The following is a 26,828-nucleotide window of genomic DNA, read 5'->3' as shown; positions in this document are numbered from 1 at the left end:
ATTTTAATTTTATCTGTTTCATACGTGCGCAGATGTGTTTTGTTTGTAATTGCGTACTGGGTACTTTTGATGCTTGGATTTATTATTTCTATGAGTAAAAGTTGAATTAATATTTGAAATACAAATATTGTCTAAGTATCCTTTTCGTAAAATAAAATAAAAATAAAAAAAATAAAAAACGAACATATACATCGTATCTCGTTGAAAAGTAAAAATTGTGGTTTCCTCCGGGCTCGAACCACTTTTCCTTGCGTACCAATGACTTACCACTACGCCACGAAGACACCGAACAATAGTAGTAATTTTAAGGATTTGTATCCTACTCAAGTATATTGCAACTTTCAATTACCATCGGACACGTTAACAACATCTATGCCATCTATCCTCAATTGAGCCAACTAGTTCAAATGTAGGTAGCTGTAAAAAATAGTTCATAGCACCAGAGGAGAGCTTGCTGAAGCAGTGTGACCTCCGCGGTGGTGTGATGATAACGGTGTCGTATTGTAATCAATGGGTTCGTGGTCCGATTCCTGGTGGAGGCAATTGTGTAGTTTGTATCTGAGAGGAACAGAAAAGTAAAACAACCCTTTTGGTAACTCAGCGATGTAAAATTTCATTTTTGTAAAGTGTCTTTGAATTAACTTCATGTCCATATGGGACTGTACCCACAGTTAAAAGTGGGATTCGAAGCAATGTGCCGCCATCGGAAACTGAACCCGTGGCCTCTTGATTATAAGACGGCATTAATTACTAGTTGTCATGGGAACAGGGTGCTATTTTTTCCCTAGGAATAGAAATTCAGAACCCTCAACTTCCCACTTAGTAATTGAAAGCGAATAAGGAAGATTTCACCAGGACTTAAACCATGGTCTGACATGACGTGTTCGAATCCTGGTTGAGTCTGCGTTTCTCACTTACATTTCTATGTAGTACGACTCCTGTGTGTGCCAAATCCTGTGTGTGTCAAATCCTGAGATATAGGCGTTTCAATTTTCATCTCCAAGAGCTAACATGTATGATTTTTCAATTCCATAAAGGATTCCTCGATTAACATTCAGTTCTTTGATTAACATTTTTTACCATTTAATTTTGTACAACGAATACAGGGTGCCAACAAATGTACAGTGATTATAAGCATGCATAACGTCACGGTAAGGAGCTGTATACATGAATTCAATGTAACAGATTTCGAGAGTGATTCAAGCAGATTCTTGATTTGGTTTGACTTTTTGTTATTTTGCGTCACTTTTCTCCCAATTTGGCTAATCGTGACTATGAGAATGAGCGAAGATATGATGAAATTGATGGAAACTCACAAAGAACATCCAAGTCCAGGCCGGGAATCGAACCCGGGACCCCTGGTGTCGTAGTGGGCTCTGCTAAGGAGGTCGGCTAGCATCAGATCCTGAAGCAGTGGACACCACGGTGAGACAAGATAAGCACTGTACTGGTTGAATTATTCTTTCTGGAGGCACCAATATCACGTGCACGCAATCATCGACAGTGACGTCATCCCTGACTATGATCATGGAAAATATTTGTGGACACCCTGTATATAAATGTCACTGTTGACATATATGTGTTGTTTTTTTTCAGGCCGAGCCTGCCCTCATGTACGACTCCGTGCACGTGTTCGCTCAGGGATTGTCCGCCTTAGATCAAGGTCACGTGCTACGTCCTGTGAACCTCTCCTGCGAACTGGAGGATCCTTGGGACGACGGACTAAGCCTCTACAACTACATCAACTCGGTGAGTATTGCCCTATTAGAAGTTCCATGGAAAGAGATAGGCGCTGTCTGGCCACTGATCCTTTGACGGTGTGAGCTTGGCTAAGTATTCACTAGGGTCTCCATGCCTACCTGTTCTTTCGACATCAGTGTTACCACGTGAACGAAATTCCGTGAAAATTTCGAAAATTTCAGGTCAATTTGAAGACATTAGACACAATGTTAGTACAGATTATATTCGAGACTCTTTATGGTTCCAGTTTCATATCCATAATTTTTCGGGTTTTTTTCTTCCATGCATTTGAGTATAAGCATATATGTCTTTATATTACGGATGGCCATAAAATCCGGATAATGGATATTCGGAATTCAAATTATCCGATATCCGTTTCGTATGCAACGGATAATCAGAATATTATAATAATTCGGATATGCGGATAATCAGAATATCTGGACACAATTCTGATAATACGTATATCCGAATATCAGAATATCCGATATCCGAATATTTGAAATCCAGATAGGAAATTATCCGATATCCGACACTCACAAACATCCATGCCCAGGCCGGGATTCGAGCCCGGGACCCCTGGTATCGTAGCGCCATGTGATAACCACTCCGCCACGGGAGCCGGCTGAAATATTAGCTTCCCTGCAAGGCGTTATGTGTGTTGCCTAGCTATACAGTGATAGGCTAAGTAGATTTTAATAGCAAATCTTCAATGGCAACTTCTACCAACTCCGTAGAGTTAGGTAACACATATGACGCCTTGCAAGGAAGGAAGTATATAGGGATTTAGGTGTCACGTTTTTTTATTGCCGGTGACTGTACATTGTAAAATGGGTAATATGGTCAGTTTAGTCAGTGGCACGTAACAAGGAGAAACCCGGTTCAATTTTCAGTAAATACTGCAGAACAGATCTATTTAAGTAATGTTCAATAACTTCCAAAAACAATACATCTTAAAAATGTCTACTTTCAACCTTTTTCTTTAAATATTATAATTAACATTAGTGTGCATAATATTCATATACATAACATATATATTGCTATTTTACTTTCCATGCCAGCTGCTATTTTAAAAGTTAAACTGCGAATGATGTGATTTTCTTTTACAATTTCAGAGAAAGTTTAGGCAACCATCAGTTCACAATGAAACTTAATGAAAAGTATTTATTGGTACATTTCCGATATTTATTTCTTACGAATCGAAGCCTATGTCGTGGATTCAGCGCGTCATCTGAATTTTGTAATACTCTGATGTTAAAGGTTGCAAATGTAAATCGATATTCGTTTTCGATTTTAATCAAAAGTCGTTCGGCCACCATCTGCTCAATCAAGAAGGCAAATTAGGAAGAAGGGAGGGACTTGATGCAAACTTCATAGAAATTAATTTCAAAGTTTTTTTAATAGGCACAAGATGGAAATTATATTCGACTGGAAACAATGATTATTCCAAAACATATGTGCAACTTCATTATTCTGGAGATATATTCAGATGTTACAAAATGATGAGTCGACGAAGACTCTCCAGGGAGCTTGGCTGTTACATTAGATTTACTAGGCACTGAAATAAAGCAACACCAGAAATGGAATCCAGATCTTGTTTGTTGCAAGACGATATGATTCTAGGTCAAATATTTCCCATATTTGTGACAATTCACCTTAGGAAAGCTTATCCCTTTCTGTAATCATTATTAATACAAATATTGCAGAACAACTTCTATTTCGCAGAAATCTACTAATGCTATCACCTCACAATCAAGGACCCTTGGTTCAAATCCCTGTGAAGTGGTTCGGATTTCACTTTGAAGATCCACTTCCTATTAGCTATCTGGCCACAAATTGAAATAAGCACTTCGTATTGTCTCGATATTAATATTATGTATACATGAGGTTTTAAATATGTCGAAAAATTTGCACATTATATTTCCAGCGTTACTTATATGCTTACAGCATATTCTATACCCGTCTCAGAAAAAAATTAGATCCATCTATGGATTAGGTATATTTGACATTCATGTGTGTCCCAAACAAATATATAACCGTTTGATTATTTTCTAACTCTCCATAGTTTTATTTTATGTAAATAATTTCAAAACAATATATTTCTTACTTTGATATCGCACAACTGATCAAGATAGAAATGATGTAGATCTTAGTAAAATGCTATTTTGTGTTGTGCAACAGTTCTTTTGGGCTAAATTTTAAACAAAAACATTCGAAATGGAAAACGAGTATGCATAATTCTATCGATTCTCCATAACCAAAGATGCCATAAATTTAAGATACTTGCCTGATTCTACTTTCGGTTCAAAAACATCATTAAAATTTTAAATATTGATGTGAATCAAAACAGAACGCGACGGAGAAAACTGTGTTTTGTTTGCGAGCGAAACTGCTGCCATCTAATGACTTATTTAAGAACTCCCTTCTCTTCACTGTTAACAGGCGACGACTTACGGACTCACGGGAAACATCAAATTTGACGAGGGGAAGAGGAGCGACTTCAAGCTGGATCTTTTGAAGTTGAAGCGAGAGGAGCTGAAGAAAGTTGGAGAATGGACGTCCAACGGAGGAATCAACATCACTGACCATGAGGCCTTCTACGAGACCACAGCCACCAACATCACCCTTATTGTCATGACTAGAGAGGTGAGTTTTGTTTGTCATAGAAGAAAATCAGGATTAAATTATTGTACGAACCCTTATTTTAAGTTCGTTCTGTATAATTTGCCGATGGCATATTCCCAAGCACAGAAAATTCAATGCATCAAATCTATTTCACTAAGTTTCTCGAGTTGAGTGCCTGTTAGAAATTTTCATTTTGCACTTTTGCTTCACTTTTAATTTTATTCACAATTCTAATTATGTATATATGTCCAGGATTTTCCGGGACAGTACCGTAATGGTATAATTTGTCCCGGTGTTCGTAAAAAGTTTCTTTGGGACTCACTAATGCTCCGGAATATGGTGGGAAAGCAGAAATGATGAAGATTATATTGTCATGAATTTCATTTTTTATTAAATACATTCCTATAAATGAGTCTATTGTGTAATGCACATTTCTTTAAAAAAAATATTTTTTAATCTTGAACTTTTGTGACTTTTGTTGCAAAAACGTGTCTTCTAAAATTAGGCTACAAGGCTGTAATTTAATTTTCCTCCGCGTCCTTAAAACTTTCTCAAATACCTTACCATCATTGGAAGCCTGTGGCTGTTTCAGAGTTTTGTCCATAATAATTAAGGTGTACATACATACTACTTTGTCGGGTCCAGCTCCCCCTCTCCACAACAGTCTTTCGATGAGCGGCGTCTCGGATTTTCCTTAGGAAATATAGCAACCATACCTCATTATCTTAACTATTTTAGTTCTGTAAGACTTGAAATTAAAATTTCAAAAGGTATTGACAATTTAACACTTTCATAGATGTTTATAGATGCTTCTCTTTAATATTCATATTTTGACCATAGAATAATTAAATGATTTGTATCTTCGTGAGATGATACCTCAAGAACACACTGGAGACTTTACTACTGTAATTCGTAAAAAATTGTTCTTATACGTCCTGAGCTTATTCTTTAAGAAAATACTACTTCTTTTCACGGAATGTTTATATTTTTGTATATTATTTTAGTACAGCACCCTATTTTTCAATATGTAGGTGGAGTGGTTAGCACATCGCGCTACGAGCCAAAGGGCCCAGGTTCGAATCCCGGCCTGGGCATGCATGTGTGTGAGTGTCCATTCATCATATCATCATCCTCACCTTCGCAAATTCGCCAAAAGTGGCACAAAAAGCGAAGTAAAATAAAGCAAAGCAATAAATCAATATGTAACTGATATCTAATGTGTTTGAAGACTCAAATGTTCTTTTATCAACAAGTTTAATCTCGAGAATATTTTTTTAAAGTTTGATTTTAAGTAAACTTTATGCTCACGATAGGTTAATCAGAACTAGACCTAGAACATAAATTAAGATCCGAACTAATGTGCAATGTGCCTCAAGAGGAGGTCGATCCCGAGACCGCTTGCAAGAATGGTCTCTTGTTTATTCACTGTACTTCTCATATCTGATTGTTCAGTTTACCGTGGTAATGGTAGGAATTATGATAACAGCTTACAATAATAACCAACTACTTAAGTTATGCACCTCTATTTTTGTAAGACAACATGGTAATCTCTAGTGCATGGTTCATTTTCAAAGTACGACATATTGTTTAGATGAAACAACATAAGTGCAGGTTAGAAATGCATCTTGGTGAGGTGAAGCACCTCCTCCCAACTGTAACTTCTGGATCCACCTCTACGTGTTGCCACCTTTCTTACTGCCAGTTCTTTAATTATTGTCGGGCAGAAATGAATTTTATTCTTCCACGCAGCGAGCTATATCGCATTCAATTATGTAGTGTTGTAATGTTCGGGAATCGCTACACATTTGCGACGTAGATGCTGTATTTGTCCTGTTCAATGGCCGATTACCAATGTCGGCAGCAATGGTTTACTAGTACCACATTTATAGTTATTTTACAGTGCATCCAAGAAAACTTGGTATGATGAACAGGACAAGAAATGGCCAAAAAGGGAACGATTCGTTAACATGGTGGTGTCTTTTCTTTGATCAGTAGTTACTAAAAAGACGAGATAACACCTCTTAATGAAATTATGCGCTGTATTACAATTTATGGTAGTTAATATTAAAATATTTAAAATATTTACAAAAACATAAAATAGTATCAAATACATTTGACGCGGGTTTTCTGGAATTTTATTCCCTTAAAATTAAAACAGGCGAAAATCGTGGATGCTATGCATTAAATATACATAGTCTCAATATTCTGTCTTAATATTACTTCTTAAAAAGCAATTTGTCCAAATAAAAGATATTTCCATACTGTTATTTTGCGTATGATCAGGAATTGGATTTACTGTTTGACTGACTTGAAATCTGAATTTTGAGTCAATCTGTCAGAACAAGCAAATCCATAGGACATAATTACCACAAAAATAAAAAATATATATAGACGCCATCATACTCTGCTAAGCTCCTTCGCGGCAACACCGCATCTCTACGTAGAGGGGAAGCTTATATGAATCCTATAATATATACTATTAAAGAGTATTAACAAGTAAGTTCACACTGAAAAGAAAAATGTAGTGAGGTATTAAAAAAGTTAAATGAACCGGAACGCCATTTTGGTCCGTTCCGGTATACATTTCGAGACCTGATGATTGATTGATTTGTTGTTTTAAGTCCACTTTATGCACAGGAAGGCTAATCGGGACTGGACCTGCAGTTTAAAGTGGGATCCGAATCACTGTGCCATGTGCCTGCACCGGATATCGAACCCGGAACCCCTTGATTACAAGGCGAAGACGTTACCACTATGCCATCAGGGAGGCCCTCGAGCCCTCATGATGATGGAATTTAGACCATATCTATGGATATAGAGAGTAGAGCCTTGGATATCATCTCCTTATGGCGCCTAATGCGAAAAAATCAAGAATAATAATTGTAATTGGAAAACAAATAAAATGTTTGTCTCTATACACAAGTCGTGATTCATATGTACTGAATATGAATTGCATTGCAGCAAAAAACGCGAGCTGCTGCAACCGTCCATGATAGAGACTTTAATACATTCCTCTCTCTCTCTTTTTTTTTGGCCCATCCGGGGCGCGCTTCCGTTCAGCCTAACAAAAAACGATCAGGCTTCGAGACATTAATTTCGTCTTCGTCGTTCATTTATCTTCTTTTGCCTCCGGCCCAAGCTCGTGAGTAATTAGAGAATTTTCAGTTCATTTTCAGGAAGGGTATCTCTCTTTCTCTCTCTCTCTCTCTCTCTCTCTCTCTCTTTCTCTCTCTCTTCTTTGGCCGTTCACATCAGTTTCATTAGAGGCAGATTCCTCTACCCTCCGCCATTGAAGTGGAGGGAAAAATCCTGAAAAACTAACAGTTTGAAAAAGGCGTAACGCTAAAATTTTCCTCTTGCACTAAACTTGCACTCGACGCTGTTTAGTTTAGTGTTACAGTGTCCTTGCGCTTCCGGAGGAACCAAAAACTAGCAGGGTAATTGACGTAGGGCATGCTGAAGATCGCCCTTTCTTATCAAATGATACTCTCTTGTGTTTCTATCTCGCCACCGAAGTGCCCGGGTTTGAAACCCGGCCTGGTAATGGGTGTTCTTTGTTCGTCAATATCATCAATCACTGGCCGCAAGTCGCTGAAAGGCGACGCTAAATAGCAACAATACAAGTACTAATATTTGACGCAACTAACATTCATTCGAGAGGGTAGCATGAAAAGTGTTAGTATTTTCAAACGCTTACGTACGTAAATAAGACACCAAGATGATTCTCGCTCTACGTTCAATTCTTGTGGGTTGTGTGTTTTACATATTGTTACAAGTTTGACAAAAACCTGTACCAAATTCCACTTTCCACTTTACTTTAAACCATGTACTGTTCGCTACGTCTTTCATAAGTAGAATGTCAGGCATGTAGGAGCAGGTTATAAAAGTAATGCAATTTCCGCAAGCTTCCCAAACTCATATTTTTCCTTTTTTCGTATATCCGTCTCTTTCGTGCTTTATATTTTTTTTTACTCACTCTCCCCACCCCCTGTCTCTCTCTCTCTCTCTCTCAAAAAAAAGTTACCTCTTCCGACGATATGTAAATTTGACGTCAAAATATCCAACTCAAGGAGTGGGCATTTTCATTTTAAGCTTTTGATTTCTATCAGCACTCATTGTGCTGATGTGCCTATTAGCTATAATTTTAAATATTCACTCATACCCAATGTCTAATCCCCAACTAACCTCATTGTACACATAATCGATGTTACTTAAATTTGTCAGCAGTCGATAAATAACACTCGGGAGCCGGTTCCCTGGCTGAACCGTCAAGAGCTCGAAGTTACCGCGCTCGAGTCCCGGCATTACTTCGACTATACTGGGGCCATGCTAAGAACCGGTCCCCATTCAAAGCGCAGAACGGTTATTTGGACAAGATGCTGTTTCCTAGCTGGCTGCTTCAGGGAGGAGGGAGTCTAAGGTTTGCCGGTTGTTGCCCAAACAGGGGGCAGCGGTAGGGCTAATTGGCTGTTTGACCGGAAGTTCCTTCGTAGGTAAAAGCGGCAACTGCATAAAGGCGTTCTCCGCGCCAGCTGTTATCGTGGCGGTACTCTAATCACCACTCATCCTCGTCGTCGCGGATCCAAAAGTACCAGAAAAGCGACGCTAAATAACACAAATGCAAATAACGAGTGAGAGAAGACTTGTTTATTTATTTATTTATATCCCGGGCAGATTTGTATCCCGAAAAAACATGCGCTCTATACTGTCCCGGGAAACTCTGGAGCAAGCGAACGAAAGCAAGTCTATGCGCAAGTAGTAACTCGAGAGAGCTCGACCAATGAATACCTGAGAGGGAATGGGATTGCGCGGAGGGGGAAAGCGACTGCAGTTACCAGCCTTTACAGCAGCGTGTACTGCTTTACTGCTTCGCTCCGCCCACTCGCTGCCTCCCCTTCTATGCCTTTATGCGCTGCCTTGCTCCAGAGATTCCCGGGATAGAATATATGAGTTCTAGCCGAGCAGTTAATATGGGACCCCGTAACTGCAAAAACGGATAAAAATAACGGACAAGAAGAGGTACCGTACATAACCGATGCTTTGGTCAGATCAAGATTATTTCAAGCAATTAACATTTGTTAACTATTCGCCGGCTCGCGTAACTCCAAGGGGCCGCAATATGCGATGCACACCCCCTCTAGTGTTTAATCCGAGAAGCCCCAAGTAGCCCACTTATTTCCAGACCGGCAGAGCGTGAAATTCGGAGCCAGAAGAGCGGCCTTTGGAAGCAACTTAAGCATTCGTCTATGTTCTTCCATCGAGGATGCATTCTCCCGCCTGGATAGGCTGGCCTGCGAAACCCCATAATGCCCTGCGCTTTGCCTTTAACGCTTGTCTGCTATTTCGGCAATCTTTGATAGATGGTGTTGCTTCTCTGTTGGGGAACTCTGTTGGATTTTAACTTCAAATCTTGCTTTCTCTTTCATAGTTATACTTAAGGTACTTGCAAATCTTTTATTCCTTTGAGTCGAAATAGAAAAGTAATACCTATAATTTTTATGGATGTATAATGTACTATATAATTACAACCTAAGTCTCCAATATATAATAGCGCTGTTGAGCTTAAAATACGTTACATTTAACTAGTGAAAAGGGGGACATTAGTATGTATTGAATCTGAGCTTGAATTTAAAGTCCACTTTGTGTACAGATAGGCAGGCTAATCGGGACTCAATCTACAGTTTAAAGTGGAATCCGAATGTCCATGTGCCTCCACACCGGATAATGAACCGAGGAATTTTGATTACAACTACGCCATCGGGGAGGCCTTTACAATTGCAAAATACATGGCAATACTATTATCTGTCTACTATATGAATGAAGTCAAGATTAATTAATACACGTATCTTGTAAGAAATACCATTGGCTATTCACATGGCAGCCGTGCCAGTTCTTGCGCGTAGGAATATAGTGTGTATTATAAAGTCATAACACACCGCGTGCCTACTACATATAGTGAGGTTGCGGTACTTTATATAATGAGCTGTACAGTTGCGAGCAAGATATTTATGCGCAATAACACCGGAATTAGTAAACAGAAAAGGAACTACTTTTTCAAAAGCCACGTGATTTTGTTTACATTAGCTTCGTTCTTACAACGGATAGAGAATAACTTTGTAGAGTAAAATGAAAGCTTTTGTATGATTCGTTTAAAGAATACACAAGGTTAAAGATGTATTTGTCCGTAACTATGCAATTGCTCCTGAACACTCACTCATGATAAGGGGGTCAATATAGGAGGGGGGCAAGGACTTTAATTGTAGCAAAATTCCCCTTCCTTTCTTCCACAAAAACAAGAAACAGAAGGAAAAGAGAGCAAGGGCAGTTTTGTTGGAAAGAGGCGATGAAAGTTCTGGGGATGTAACGCATGTAGAAATGGGGAGGGGAAGAGGTTTTTACTTAGCTCGAGAAGAAGCGGTTAGAACGTGCAGCGCTCAGCATGTCAGTATTTATGGGGTTGCATAACGCGACTTCAAAGCGTGCAAAAACAAGGAATTTGAATTTCTACGGTGAGGGGGTGACTTCATCCGTCCTTAAAAAAAGAAGGAAGGGAGGAGACTGTATGAAGGGTGGAGGATTTCACAGTATCTCGACCCCTTGCTATAATGCAGAAGCAAGAATTGTGCCAGCATGAAGAAAATCTCTCCCTTTCTTTCCCTCTCTCTCTCTCTCTCTCTCTCTCTCTCTCTCTCTCTCTCTCTCTCTCGCTCTTCTGCTCGGGCTATCACGTACGTTCCGACGGTTTGGGCAGAGTTTCCCCTTCAAAAGAACCTCACCGGTTTCCCCGCTCAGTGTAGCCAGACGTACACTAAATATGTGGTTAACCCGAAAAAATTGACCGTCAAATATCGCGCCCAAGTAACTTCTCAAGCATGAACCTCTCCACGTCTCCAAGAATATTATGTCCATACTTAAGAATACTATTAACTAAGGAAGCTTACAGTGTCCTTTGATGTTATATGTTAAAAATACGGTAAATAATGTAAATTTACGGTTGTAATGACACTTTAGACGGACAGAAGATAGACTCTTCCACAGTCAGCCAGTCTACGCCTTTTTGCGACAACAGACAAGAAAAACTTAGCACATATATAATATTTTGTGAAATGTGCCCTTGTGATTTTTACTGATATAAAACGCTAACCGCGGACAAAATATTATCGTTGGTCATTTTTTGATGGCGACCTTACTGTGTGGTGAACGTGCCCATCTACTTCAACTGTCTATATCTCAGTAACTAAAGGAAATATAATTATAAAACTAGTGTACATATTTTTTTTATATTGAATAAATCAGTCACGTATAAGCAGGGCCGGCTCTAACGTACGTGCAACACGTGCATTTGCACGGGGCGGCAAGCTCATGTGGATTCAAAATGTATATATATAATGGAAGCTGCATTATTTGAGGCAGTTTGGTCTTCTTGGGCCGAAGAAAATTCGAATTACTTCAATTTGCATATGCAGTATAAGGCAGAAACGGATAAGAAATCAAAGAGAAACTGCGAAAGAAAGCGGTGCCGAAAGTTTATATTAGTTGTCCTCTTACAAAAGCAGCTAATATTGTTTTGTCTGTGAAATGGTAAGCAACGTCTACTGTGCGTGTGCGGTGCCAAGTTACAACGCTATCTATTTTTTGATCGCGCGCCACTCGAGGTTTGAGTTAAACTGACGTGTCGCATTCGGTAGTCGGAAATAGGGCTGCATTGTTCTTTGACATGTTGATCGCGAAAGGTGGTGATGATAGGTATTGCCGAATCGCGCAAGATTAGTAAGTACGAATATCCGCTGTTTTTGTCGTTGCTGGTTGCACCTCATTTACGATCTTGACGGGGTAACGATAGTGCAGTTAGTGTATGAGTGTGACAATGTATTGAGAGACTTGTGTATTTGTGCTGTCATTAAAACAACTGGTTTGTCAAGTCGTCGTAAGAGATTTAAAAATTAATTGTTGCATTTGTAATTGTAAACTAAGGTATGTCTGATAAAAGGAAAAAAAACTCTCGGGTGCAGAATATCGTAAACGTAAACGAGAAAAAGAGCGCAATATACAAAAACAAAGTGGAGCTTTGCACAAATTTCTGAAGCTTGAGGCAAGCGATGTAGTGAAAGCCGAAGAATTCGAAACCGGTGATTCTGAACTCGTGGCAGGTTTTTCTAATTGCGATCCTGATGATAATGGTGTATTTCAGCAAAAAAGTGAAACAGAATCTCCTTCTGTCGGTGCTCAGGATGTAGTGGAACTGTATGAACAATATACAGATCCTGCAAAATGGAATCCACATTTGAGTGACGCCGAAAGAGTGGAGATCGTTAAAAAAGACACACCTGAGAGACCGAAACCTGATTTTATTTTCCCTCGCAGCTCTAATGGTAAGAAATTTTCACCTGCACATTTCACTCGCGAATTAAGTAATGAAGAACAACATATTGACAGAACGTGACTGGTTTATTCAATAGAAAAAAAACTGTCTTCTGCTTTCGTTGTAAGTTGTTCTGTAATAACAAATTCTCACTCAGAACTGAGAGCTACACTGATTGGGAACACTTGTATGTGTACAAAGTGAATAGTGTAATCATGAAGAAATCGTTGTTTACGAGGCGTACATAGTTTATTGTAAATAGTGAGGAAGTGAAGATATGTTACTTCATGTACAACGTTCTGGAAATTGTACATAATTATGTACAGTATAAATAGTCATGAAGAAATAGTGAAACAAAACAGGAGAGCTGAGAGTTCTGCACGTCGGCAGAAACTATGCTGAGTAAATGCAACAGATATTTTATTATTATTAGGCTTAAATATATACTCCCTCTGTCCCATAATTATAGTCCGGTATGCGAAAATGGTAGTATAGAAATGACAAACGAAGAGGCAGATGGAAAGCACAATTTGTACTGATCCTTGAGTAGTAAAGTTGTATGACTCATTCCCTTGTTTCATGTTCTTCTTCTGTATACACCAATGTCACAGTTTGAATATTATTATGAGACAACAAACAAAGGTGTACCGGAAAATAATTATGGGACAGAGGGAGTATTCTTTTTTTTATTTATAAATAACTTATCTTCTCACATTATGTATTATTTCATTTTATTATGTTAAAAATTGGTTATACCATGTGAAATTGCCACGGATAACCAGCTTACGTAGTTGTTCATACATTATGTTTTCTTTGTACGTATTTTGGGGAGGAGGCGGCAAAATTACTAGAGCCGGGGCTGCGTATAAGTGATTAGAGACTACGGCGTTGTCGGCGTCTTCAAGCAAGTCGCGTTGCCATTCCAAAGGCAGTCAGGTTGCCAATTCCAAACAAATCAGGTTGCTAACTCCAGAAACACCATCATCTTCTCATTAAATTGCACAATTTTTTTCACAATTTCTAATCCATTTTTCGTCCGCATTTTATTCTCTGAGCTTTAGGCTTCGCAGATGGCCTATCTAGCCTCGAATATACGCTCCTGATATATATATACCTTGTGTGTGTGTGTGTATATATATATACGTATCAGTGGCGTGTGCTGAGTCAAAAACCTGGGCTATCTCACTAGGACACCTGGTCCTAGGCTATGGAGGAAGGGAGAAGACTAGACTAATTCCTGACGTCTTCAAGGAAGCCACGTTGCCATCCCAACGGTAGTCAGGTTGCAAACTTATAAAAATTCAGGTTGCCAACTCCTAAGAATTCAGGTTGCCAACTTCAGAATCGCAATTATCTTATTTTTATAATTAGGTTTATTCACAGTTTCTAATCTATTTCTCTTCAGTATTTTACTTTCTAGGCTTTGCAGATAGCCTAGCTAGCCTGGAATATACGCCCCTGACACGTATATACATATACATATATCGGTGTCGTTTTTTACTTATCAGAAACAGAAAAGCAACGTTAAGTAAGCAAATATAGGGGCTATTCACCGAATGTTTATATTTATGTGCTTCCTTGAATCAGGCGGGGACTGCACATCCGGTTTTGAAAAGAATAACATTGAGTTCAACGGTGTAAAGACAGAAAAGGCGACAATCTTTGTGTGACTTTTGGTTTCTATGTTATCTAGATATTCTCAAAAGTTTCGCGATTACGTAAGTCTATTAAACTATTGATAATATCTAGATAACAGTCAAAGCAAACTATACGAAAATTCACGTCAATGCTCTACAAGGAATTCAAAGCGGATGTAATTTTTCATATTTTGGAATATTACATCGGTTTTTTGAATGGAGAGGAAAATTTGAAAAAATCGACCTTTCGGCTGCCAAAAGTCCTTAATCTGAACATACAGTGCCAACTGCGAAATTAGCTGATGGAATTTGATGCAAATAATAAAGTACCATTCAGAAATTTTTAAAAAAACGCTATTTTTTCTCATGTGCGCCTGGCAACACTGCATCTTCACAGCCTTCTGTTTAGTGGCACGGACGGGGCTTTTATAACGAGGACTCCTCGTTTAATTCCTCTGAGAACACAGAGAACCCTCCTTGTGAATACAAATAATCGGCACGAGCCACGGGAGAGAACAAAGCTCGTAATTGCATTTCACCGTTTCGCAAAACTTCAGGGTCCAGTTCCTAAGTGGACACGACCGCCATTGTGCCCGTAGCATTAAGTGAGGGAAGGAAGGGAGGTCCGTCATAATTCCGAGCGGCCGGTTAGAAGTTAAAGTGTGAGAGGCAGGGTTGAGAGGATATTCTTTTTTGTTGTTGTTGTTTGCGAAGGGTGCGATAAAAACTTGGGCGCACCGAGTTTGTCGTTTGGAACGGACGATTGTTGGATTTTGGTCGAGCAACGCGAAGGGGGACATGTTGGAAATTAATGGAGGAAGGGGGTTTAGAGAAGCACCCTTCCCAGACAAATCTAAGTAAACTTTCATCTCTGCACCCTCCTTGAAAGTGAGGTATTCTCATATGTAGGGATGGTAGCGCAGTGTGCGAATTAACGAAGGGGGGAGGGGTGCTGGGGATTCCCTCTCACAAAAATTGTATCCCCGGCAAAAGAAAATTACTTTATCCCTGCCAGGGATGTTTTTATCCGCCTCACACAAAATGAAATGGAAAGCATATATACCATTTATTTAATAGCTAACAAAAACAATTGAAAATCATCCGGTCCATTAATGCGTAACATCCCAGCTCGATATCGTGCATAATCTTACACAAACTTGTCCAAACTTGCCCAGACCTGTAGCTGGATTTGGCCGAGAAAGGGTTTTCTTTTTTCAGAGGAAGTGGGGAGACGCTTACCTTGAGAGGGGGTGAGTGAAGGTCACGCAAAACTAACAAAACCAGCAGAATCAGGGTGCACGAGGCCTTTTGAGGTTAAGGGAGAGGGACAAGTTTGTGCAAGATTATGCACGATAACGAGCTGGGATGTTACGAATGGTCCGGTCATCATACGAGGGTCACTATTTATATTTTGAGCCTTGGCAACACTGATTGAAGTTAGGCGCGATTTGACGTTTGCACGGAATCGTCTGGCATTATTGACCATAACGTACTTCAAATGTTTTGTCAATAGCTTCATTTGTGTTGTTTATGTTGCCTTGGAGATTGCGCGACAACAATAAAATGGAATTAACTCGTGAACATTTTCGTGCGATGATTTTTTACGATTTTCGACGTGGATTATCAAGACAGGAGTGCATCGATCAACTTACTTCCACATTTGGCGATGAAGCCCCATCCTTTGCCACTGTGAAACGCTGGTATAACGAATTTAATCGTGGCCGCCATTCGCTCACCGACGAGATTCGCGAAGGTCGTCCAATATCAGTTGTTGTTCAAGAAAACATTGATGCTGTGCAAAACCTAATACTGCAAGAACGTCATGTGACATACTGTGAGATTGAGGCAACCATAGGCATTAGTTCCACCAGCATATATAAAATATTACATGATCATTTAGCTGTGAGAAAGGTATGTTCTCGTTGGATCCCACACAATTTGAAAAAAACTCAAAAAGACGCTCGCGTCAATTGGTGCAAACGAATGCTCAATAAATACAATCGTGGTGCTTCAAAAGACGTATATAAGATTGTAACAGGTGACGAATCATGGATATATGCATATGAGCCGGAACGTAAACAGCAGTCGACTGTATGGGTGTTTCAAGATGAACCCAATCCAACAAAAGTTGTTCGCACTCGAAGCACATCGAAACAAATGGTCGCCTGTTTTTTCGGGAAAACTGGTCATGTGGCAACTGTGCCTTTAGAGGAACGTAGAACGGTCAACTCTGAATGGTACACACAATTTGTTTGCCAGAGGTCTTCGGTCAAATACGGAAAACAAACAAACGCCGTCGGATCATTCTTCATCAAGACAATGCCAGCTGTCTCGTCTAACAACCGACTTTATGAACAGTCAAAAAATCGAATTGATGGGTCATCCGCCGTACAGTCCTGATTTGGCACCCAATGACTTCTTCTTGTTCCCGAATGTCAAGAATAAATTGCGTGGACAACTATTTTCGTCGGCGGAAGACGCCGTTGATGCGTTCAAAAACCATATTATGGAGGTTTCTCAAGAAGATTGGAAAAACTGCTTTGACAAATGGTTCGAACGAATGCAAAAGTGTATTGGCCATAAAGGAGAATACTTCGAAAAACAATAAAGCAGTTTTCAATGCCAAATTCCTGTTTTTTTCATTGTTAGGCTCAAAATATAAATAATGACCCTCGTAAGGCGTAAAAAGATGCAGCCTTGTAGATTAAAGGATATCATTCTGTAGGTGACCAACCTCACCGAGACAACAGCAGCCAGTTTCTCCACTTAAGTTTCCATGGCATAGTGCTTATATTTTACACGAATTAAAGTGTTCAACAAGAAACTTGTAGGTAAGTTAGATGGACGTTAAGTTAGAACTTGAAATATTTGGTAACGTTTTCGGTGTTACAAGTTCAACAGCTCTTCTTTCTAAGCATGTATTTCTAAATTACGTGTAAATGTTATCATAAGATTGAATGACCTAGTTTAAGACCCATGTTCTAAGGTACCGGTACTTAGAAACGTAAGACAATACTTAATTTACTGACTGGTAACATATATAAATTTGCATACCCAAAATGAAATCACAAATACGAGTTTGCAACCCCCAAAGCAAAAATCTTAATTTGCACAGTATGGTAGCAAGATCGACGCACCAATGCGAAAATCACGAATGTGCTAATTTTACTTTGAGTGTAAGCATTTTAATATCCAGTATCCTTGACAAAACCAGGTTATGCATTTGATTAAATGGTGTCATCGGTAAATTATGTAGCTACTTATTACTGTTAATTAGATCATATTAGCATAGGAATCCAACAAAAAGTAGGCAGAAACTGCTCTGGGCGAAAAAGTCAAAATTTGCACATTCGTGGTCTGGGCATTGGCGCGACGATATCTGCGTGTTTTCTGGTCTTATTTTGCCCATGAATGAATAAGGTCCCACAATTTCAATGCAGCAGTTACGCTGAATAGTATGACTTTATCGCACGCACTATATTCCTACGTGTAAGATCCCTGCACAGCTTCCATAGGAACAATCAAAAAGATTTCTCACAAGCCATGCGTAGTTGTTTAAACTGATTTCGTTCTAACAACGGACCGAGAATAGAGCCGTTTAAAAAAAAAAATTGAGATGATAACACGACGTAGACTATTCCGAGAATTTAAATGACGATATAGAGGCTTTCCTCTCCAGACAAAAATGAGAATTAGACTCCAACTCGAGGCGAAACTAAATTCGTCACATCCCTGCTCATTCGTAGCCTGGAGTTTTATGTAAACAGACGCACGTGCGCGCGAGTGCTCTTCTAAATTTTAAAAGGCAAATCTCTTTTCGTTGTTTAACATTGACTGTTAGTAATCTGCAATAACCGATTCGTGAGCATGACAATACCCCATCTTGGTTTTCTAACTCAAGAAACTAATAGATTTTAATTTTTATAGGAAGATTTCGGACCGAAGTGACAAGCGACTTGGACCCCTTTAGTCTGTAAACAAGCATTCACCTCGCATGCGCAAACCAGACCGAGTCGACACGATATATAGTTGCCGAACTTCGTGGCGGAATGGTTAGTACAGCGAGCTTCGACCCCATGGGGTCCCGGGTTCGAATCCCGGTCTGGGCATGGGTGTTCTTTGAGAGTGTCCCTTCATCAATTTCTTTATATCATCACTCATCTTTGTTTTCACGATTAGCCAAAAGTGGCAAGATAGAAAAATAAACCAAATTTTTCATTGAACGAAGTAAGATTGAGAAAACGTCCCATACCGAGCGACACGGAAGCGACAAACAACACGTGCTCCTCGTTGTGTCTCTTCTGTTCGAAAGTTGTACTGATTACCAAGGGTTCTTTTCCAAGCGACAAGTGTCGCCTCGGTCTGAAAGCTCCCTTAATTTCGATATTTTAGGTCGCTGTCCTACATCCTTAACTTATTCAGGACAATGATGGTGAATTATGAATTACACGAAAGAACAAACACAATGAAACGTCAATAACGTACCCAAAAAATCGAATTTAGGACCTCTGGCTACGCTAGGGTGAACCACAACGGAGAAGGGCAGCAACTCATAGAAGTCATGAAATGTATAAACCTCTTACTGAAAAGGAAAAAATAATGAAAGAACACCTATTTAGATGTGGAACATATAAACAAGTCTTGTTTGTTTCTCGTAAAATATGTTTTGATCACTGGCACAATATTTTATTCAATCTAACTAAATTAACTTTAGAACAAACCTAATCATATTCACAAATTGTAATTTGCACATTAACCGCTATGCGTTTGTTTAGTTTATTTTGCAAATTTAACTAATGTTTTGTTTTGCTTTATTTATCTTAACATGCACAATACACCATGTTCCAAAATGAATATCGGGGTTTTAATTAAGTTTATATTCTATTACATATACATTACAGAAATGAAACATACCTTAAAATGAAGGGTAACTCAAACAGTTTTTTGTCACAAGTTACAAATGTTCAATGTGGGATCCCCTTGTGACACGGCACATATCTAGTCTGTAGGCAATTTCTTCCCACACTGAAGCTAGCATGTCTGTTGTAACATACTCCACAGCTGCATCAATCCCGCGTTGCAATTCAGGGAGGTCGGCAGGTAGCGGTGGCACTTATACACTATCCTTTACATACCCCCACAAAAAGAAATCGCAGGGGGTGAGGTCGGGAGATCTTGGGGGCCATTGCAGAAGAGCCACGGCATCCTCACAATGACGACAGATCCATCGTTGGGGAAAAACAGCATTCAACCAATTCCGTACTTCACGATGAAAGTGTGGGGGCGGATGCCAGATGATGTTTGTTTTTTGCTAACGATCCAGTTGAGGGTAGAACCATTGCTGGAGCATGTCCAAATACGCAGTACCAGTGATAGTGTTTTCCACAAAGAAGAAAGGTCCATACACTTGTTCTTTGGATAGAGCACAAAAGACGTTCAATTTTGGCGAATCCCTCATGTGCTGCACCGTTTGGTGTGGATTTTCGTATTCACTCGTCCACTAAGATGAAATGAGGCTTCATCACTAAAGATCACACTTGTAAGAAAATCATCTTCCATGTCCAGCACATTTTCGCAGAAGTTGATACGGGTCCATTATCTTCAGGCTTTAGAGCCTGTAACAGATGTAGACGGTACGGCCTCATGTGCAATCTCTTTCGTAACACCCTCCAAACAGTGGTGGACGGCATTGACAGTTCTCGACTCGCCCGCTTTACAGATTTCCTGGGACTCCGACCGAAACTTGCTCTGACCTGTTTCACTTGCTCATCTGGTAGACGTGGTCTTCCGGAGCTCTTCTCTTTGCACAGGCATCCCGTATTCTTAAATTGGTTGTACCATCTTCGGATGTTGTATTGGGGATCACATCCATATTCCCGCCGAAAAGTACGTTGCGCTCCAATTGCTGAGTTACACCTTGCGAATTCCAAGAGACAAAGGCTTTACGCTCAGGAGTCATCTCCATCTTTACTACTAGCGCCGTGCTGCGGCGGAGTTACGAAACATCACCTGCGAAGTAGAAACAAAAACTGTTTGAGTTACCTTTCCTTTTAAGGTATGTTTCATTTCTGTAATGTATATGTAATAGAAGATACACTTCATTGAAACCCCGATATTCATTTTGGAACACCCTGTATTTTGGTTTAATAAAATATATAATACAAACGTCGTTATTTTATTGGCTCACACGGGCTACTTTTGCAATTTCGAACCAAAGTTGCTGAGTTCAGGTATTATTATGTATGTCCCGACATGTTCATTAATATCTTTCACTTTCTTCAGGACATTGTTGTCCTACTTATTGAATGTTGTTATTGTGATCAAACGACTAAACCAAACCTCTAGGACCTTCTTCAACCCGTGGCCTGCAGAGCCCTTTGCCGTGGCCCGTGCCCATTTAAAAAATTAAGTACTTAACATAAAAACCGGATAAGTAAATGATAGATGGCAGCACCTTACAGTTTTCAATACCGCAGTATAGCTTCGTGGCCAGCGAGCGTTATTGAAATTGTTAATGTGGCTCGCACTGTCTGACGAGTTGAAGACCCCTGCAGGCTGTCCCAAACAAATCTCCCTTTGAAGTGTGCAAGGTGGAATACATATAGGCGAGCTCGACGAGCACTTTTTTTTGTTCTGAAGTTTTCGTATGCTGTAGATTGATTACCCTCAAAAATTTGCACAAGACAACTGTTCTGCACTGCCGCTTTTCAAATTAAGGCTTGACAAGATTAATCCAACGTGTGAAATAAATTCGCATAAAACTGCTAATGTGTCGCCATCTATCGGTGTTTGTGTAATATCCAGACGGGCTCCCGATGTATTACGAGAAATACAGGGTGTCCACATGAAACCTCCCTGATTTAAAATTACAATTGTGAGGATACTAATCGACATAGAACCTTGCAGTTTGCGGCATCATCACCAAACTCGAAAAGTTTTCTTTTTAACTCGGTGCACTTTTACGTGGGGTCCTTTTGTACCCCTCAAAATGTCTAGCCGATATTCGATCTCGACCCATGTGCGCGCTAGCATGTCAGGGGTGACGGAGTTGATGGCATTCTCAATTCGCCTGCGGAGATCACAAAGGTCACATGCAGGTGAAGTGAAGACCGTGTCTTTTACATAACCTCACAAGAAGAAATCCAGAGGGGTTATGTCCAGAGATCGCGGTGGCCACCTGATTGGTCCGTCGCGTCCTATCCATCACTGTGGGAAACGTTCTGTCCAGAAACTCTCGAATATCCAAATTCCAGGGCGGTGATGCACCATCCTGCTGGAAGATCACATTTGTCTGCAGTGAAACGAGCTGAGGGACAGCAAATCACTCAAGAATGTACAAATAACAGTTCCAGGTTACTTTTTGCTCGATGAATTTATTGATTGATTTAGTTTATATTACTTCGCTTTTCTGCCACTTTTGGCTAATCGCGAGGATGAGGATGAGTGATGATATGATAAAATTGATGAAGGGATACTAACACCCGTGCCCAGGCCAAGATTCGAACCCGGGACCCCTGGCGTTGTAGCGCGCAGTACTAACCACTCCGCCACGGAGGCAGGCCGTTTGCTCGATGTAGAAAAACATTCCGACAATTCTGTTTTTTATAACTGCTCACCACCCATTCACCTTTATGCTATTCCTGGCATGTTCCCGAACACTATGTGGTTTTTCAGAACTCCATATCGGAACGTTGTGCCAATTAACCTTTCCAGAAGTGTGGAAGGTTGCTTCGTCACTGAATATCACATTCCTCAGGTAGTCAGGGTTTTGCTCGATTTGGTTCAGCATCTGAATAGCAAACTGTTCGCGTTGTGGTCTGTCTTATAGCTGCAGCGCTTGAACAATTTACACTTTGTATGCATACAGACGAAGATGTTTATGCAGGACATTGTGAACTGTTGGGCGTGGGATGTTCAGCTCTCGTGACTCTCTGCGAACTGACTTTGACGCGCTTCTCTCGAAGATCTCCCTATAATCACCTCTGCCGTTTTATCAGATGTGCAGTTTTTGCCAGAACCTGAATGTCGGTTAACACTCCCAGTGGCTATGAACTTGTCATACCAAGCCTTAATTGCTTTTACGTCTGATGGCTCCCGTTCGAACGCACGTCTGAAATATCTTTGGACTGGAATTGGTGATTTCGTTTTCGCATATCACACCCCAAACTGCGCTCTCTCTTGTGTTGTCATCATCGTTGGTAATTACTCAGCACCTGAAAAAAAGAAACTTTTTGACTTGCTTTACATGATGCCGAAAACCGGAAGGCTGTGAAATAATAGTTTCCTCACAATTGTAAGGTTTCATGTGGACACCCCGTATGACAAGACCAAGCATCCCTATTTATATTTACAATACCAAAAAAATATTTCTGATTACTAGTTCTTTCTTTTCCAGGAGAAGCCATACGTAATGGTAAAGCAGGACAAGAACCTCACTGGTAATTCCAGATACGAAGGGTTCTGTATCGACTTGCTCAAAAATATTGCCAACCTGGTTGGATTCCACTACGCGATAAGACTTGTACCAGACCATATGTACGGAGTGTACGACCCGGACACAGAAGAATGGAATGGAATCGTCAAGGAACTTATAGACAAGGTATGAGCCTAAACCTGACATTTGCCATTCTTTAGAAAATGTATAATTTCAATGTAGGAGATGTGGCTTGAAATATTGGTGTGTGTTGTTTGGAGAGAAAATATTGGGAAAAATGTCAAAAAAGGTAAATATGAAAGAAGTATCATGATAAAAACCTCTTAAGATGACAATTTCAAATAGAGGCAATAGAAATAGACAACAGTAATTATTAACAGTAATGAAAACTTGTGTATCTTACGATTTTGATTGTAGAAATCATAATTTTTTATTTTTTTATTTTATGTCGCTTATCCTCGACAATAAAGATGCATGGAAGATTGATTTATTTTGATTTATTTTGTGTTATAAGTCCACTTTGTGCACAGTAAGGCTAATCGGGATTGGACCTACAAGATGCATGGAAGAATATATTAAGTTGCATACTAACTTGTGTTAGTCAGGGCTCGGACTCGTTCAAGGTTTCTCTTGCCCGTTTGCACCAACGTCGATTTACTCGCTAGTAAGAGTAAACTTAGAGTTAACCTACGAATCGGCGGAATATCTGTTGCACAAAGGGAAAAGTTGCGAGTAAAAGGAGGGTCAACTTTACCCTTCGAGATCGGCGAGTGAAAGCGGAGTTAACCCACGCGCAGTGCAGTAATGGCTGCCATCTGCAACCGGTAAGGAATCACTTCAGAAATTCAAAGCTAAATAAATTTCAAATAGGAAGTAATAGACTCAAACTATGTATATAAAAAGGGAGAAATATATAGTATGTTACTAAATATATATACTTTGGTAGATGTTTACTGAGCACATTCTGCAGAACAAAGTTTGTAAAATTGCACGTGCAATACAAACATAGACCTACACCTCAAAACCCGGCATCAAACATTACGCTAGTATTATGAACGAGTGTGATTTTTTTTTAAATTACAAGATGCGTTCGATAATACAAAAAATGAAAAATTATTAGACGTAAAATAGTATGTGAAATAGATTCTTCAGTAGGTTGATTGATTTTCTTGATTTGGTGTTTTCTAAGTCCACTTTGTGCACAGTAAGGCTAATCGGGACTGGACCTACAGTTTAAAGTGGGATCCGAACCTCTTGTGCCTCCACCAGGTATCGAACCCAGGACCCCTTGGATTCTTCTGTAGAACAAGCAGTGGAAAATAAACATAAAAAATTAAAAATATTTACCGATGTAAACATTAGCTGTAAAACAATCGTGAATGCTACGTGAAGATAAATGACTACATGTACACGGACATCTACTACAAACATCACTGTAACACTACACTACTTATTACGACTGCAAGCTGCATTAAAATATCAAAAATTTTTCAGGTAAATATGTTTTTCCCCATCTTTATTCAGTGCTTGAAATTTTCTCGTGCCCGTTGCTTCTCACTGTTTAGGATACCCGTTACTTCCATCCTGTCCTTGTTTTCTACCACACCCCGTGTAAAACCCCGCCTTCTCGAACGAGGTAACCTATCACACACTTCCATATCTGTATGACGTTTAGGCACTTGCTTAGAGGCTAGCTAGCCTCCTAGGATTAAACCAGAGATTCGTGACTCGCTATGTTCCTCTTCCTCGCACTTTCCATATTGGTGCAACAGAAGATGATCGTTACTCGAGGATTACCCTGACCCACGGATCATTCTACTCGCGAGTTAGTGCAATGTCAGTGAAAACGGGCATCAGTCGTAGTTTTATGTAATTTATTCAAGAAAGTTGTGAAGAATAGTTTCTACTTCACGCTCAAAGGACAGAATTAAGACTGGCAATTTCCACCCTGAATTGAGGACAAGTCTGATGTTCACTCCTGAAATCAGAACTGGATCAAGTATCTGCTGAGACTTGGTTTTAGGGAACTTGAACGAGAAGGAGTTTCTGTTAGCAAGAAGAGAGGGCAACTTCAACTGAAATAATTTTCATTCTTTGAGGAACTCAAACTTCTGCATGGAACTTTCTTGATAAACATTGTAAGCTTACTATTAACTCGAGTCGAATCAACCTCTCTTTCGTTATAGTTTACTGAAGAGCTATTCTAGTCCCTTACTACTTTACCGAAGCAGTTGCAGGAAGCGATTGTAGAGTAGATAAGAAAGACGACGAACCAATTCTCTGATTCCGACTGCTTTCTGGAAGTTTCTACATAAAACCGGCTGAAGAAAATCCTGAGCTTGGATATAAGGCAAAAGCGAAACAAGCTTATCGCTTTGATTTTGTAGAAAAAGGCAGAGGAATACTGCGGAAACAAATAAAAAAGGAAGCAAGAGCAGCAAAAAGAAGACGAGAATAAGATAGTAGCATGTGGCGTAGCGTTGCACTCTTCAACGGCAAAGGCCTGGGAACATGCTTCGAAGTGAAATCAGTCGGTTTTCTCCCTGACTTAAAGTTTAATTTCGCCTTTCAGTTTCCACTCATAAATCTGTTCCAAAAGCAGGAGGTCCAATATTAAAACTAGAACTTTAGAGAAGACGTTGTGTTCTGTTATTCCCTTGAACCGGATCCTCTCAAGAGAGAGAGAGGGGTAAAGAGGAAAGGTTCCCTTTCACAGAATTAATTTTCTTGCCCTCAAACATATTGCTTGACACGAGATGAAAGGCAAACGCTTCCAGTTCGCTTTTGTGGTCATTAGCAACCATCCCATGCAGATGTCGCCAAAGTGGTACTCTGAGAAGAAACAGTGAAAGTGGGAAAACGGGAAAGAAATCAAATAATAAGAAGTCTTGAAGTGTGTTTATTTTTAATTCTGGGCTCCGAAAACTTTCTTAATTTTTGATCCTTGTTTTTCTTTGTGGGAACGGCAAAAAGAAGAAGAAAGTACAAAACAAGCAGTTACGCTTATTGTTGAACTAGAGTATTAAATCTTCAAATTCATATTCAAATTAATAATAAAGGTGCTGAAACTAGAACTTTACTAATCTCTCTATGCAGACACCTCTAACACTTTCTCTCATTTAACAAGAAAGTTCATTCACTTATAAATTAACAATACTTTTAGTAGAAAAGTAAATATTATGTTCAACGTTTAAAGATAATTCCATTCCAAGCTCAACAATGTCCACTCCCTCGACAATGACAACTTTCTAATTCGACTACCAGACGTTCCAAATGAATGTATCCATCAATCCACCCAAAACACTGAAGTCTTGGCACGCTAGTTATAGTAACTAGTTATAGTTAGTATTCCGAAAAAGTAACTATTACTTGCAACTGAATTACAAGCAACTAGTTACTTCCAAACACTGGAATGTATATAACACTTGTGAAAATTTAGTTCATATCCTACATTATCAATTGTTTCTTACTTACCTACTTACTTATTCCGATCCTCTTCTACCGATTGGTGTCGAGGTTTTGTAGAGAGCTCGCCATCTGTCACGATCTTCTGCCAAACTTCCTTCCTTCACTCCACGAGATGTTCCTCCTGCTCAGGATATCCTTCATTCCCTCATTCCATGTCCTACGTGGTCTTCCTTTCGGTCTCTTTGGATCCAATCCTCACATTCCTGCTTCCCATACCTGTTTAGGTATTCAATGTTCAGGCATTCTGCTGAGGTGGCCAAACCATCTGAGTTGTGCTTGCTCAACATCCTGATGATATATTGGTTTTGTGTTTAATGTTATTCTGATTGTTTGATTTCTGATTTTGTTCCTTCTGGTCTTTCCCACTGTTCTCCTCAAATATTTCATTTCTACTGTTTGTAAGTTTTGTTTTTGTTTTTCATTAATTATCCAGGATTCACTTCCATATATCAATGGTGGTACATAAGTTGATTTGTACACAATCATTTTTGTTTTTTTGGCTTATTTCCTTATATCAATTGTTTCTACTGTATGTATATTCTTGATTTCAGAAAGCTGATCTCGC

The 26,828-nt window shown here is 39.6% G+C and overlaps 1 protein-coding gene across 1 annotated transcript in view; it reads left to right on the top strand.

Annotated features, from left to right (window-relative positions):
* LOC145988806 (glutamate receptor ionotropic, kainate 2) overlaps positions 1-26,828 on the top strand; it is a 275,816-nt gene that overhangs the window by 190,112 nt on the left and 58,876 nt on the right. The window contains exons 6-8 of the mRNA XM_083124002.1: positions 1,597-1,749; positions 4,180-4,383; positions 22,757-22,960. Of these exons, the coding sequence (XP_082980128.1) occupies positions 1,597-1,749; positions 4,180-4,383; positions 22,757-22,960 (561 nt within the window). The remainder of the gene's footprint in view (positions 1-1,596; positions 1,750-4,179; positions 4,384-22,756; positions 22,961-26,828) is intronic.

This window comes from Lepisma saccharinum, chromosome 6 (genome assembly GCF_977018435.1).
Source record: "Lepisma saccharinum chromosome 6, izLepSacc3.1, whole genome shotgun sequence".
Classification (NCBI taxonomy): Eukaryota; Metazoa; Arthropoda; class Insecta; order Zygentoma; family Lepismatidae; genus Lepisma; species Lepisma saccharinum.
The sequence above is the reverse complement of the archived record's forward strand: the minus strand, read 5'-3'. Positions and strand labels throughout refer to the sequence as shown.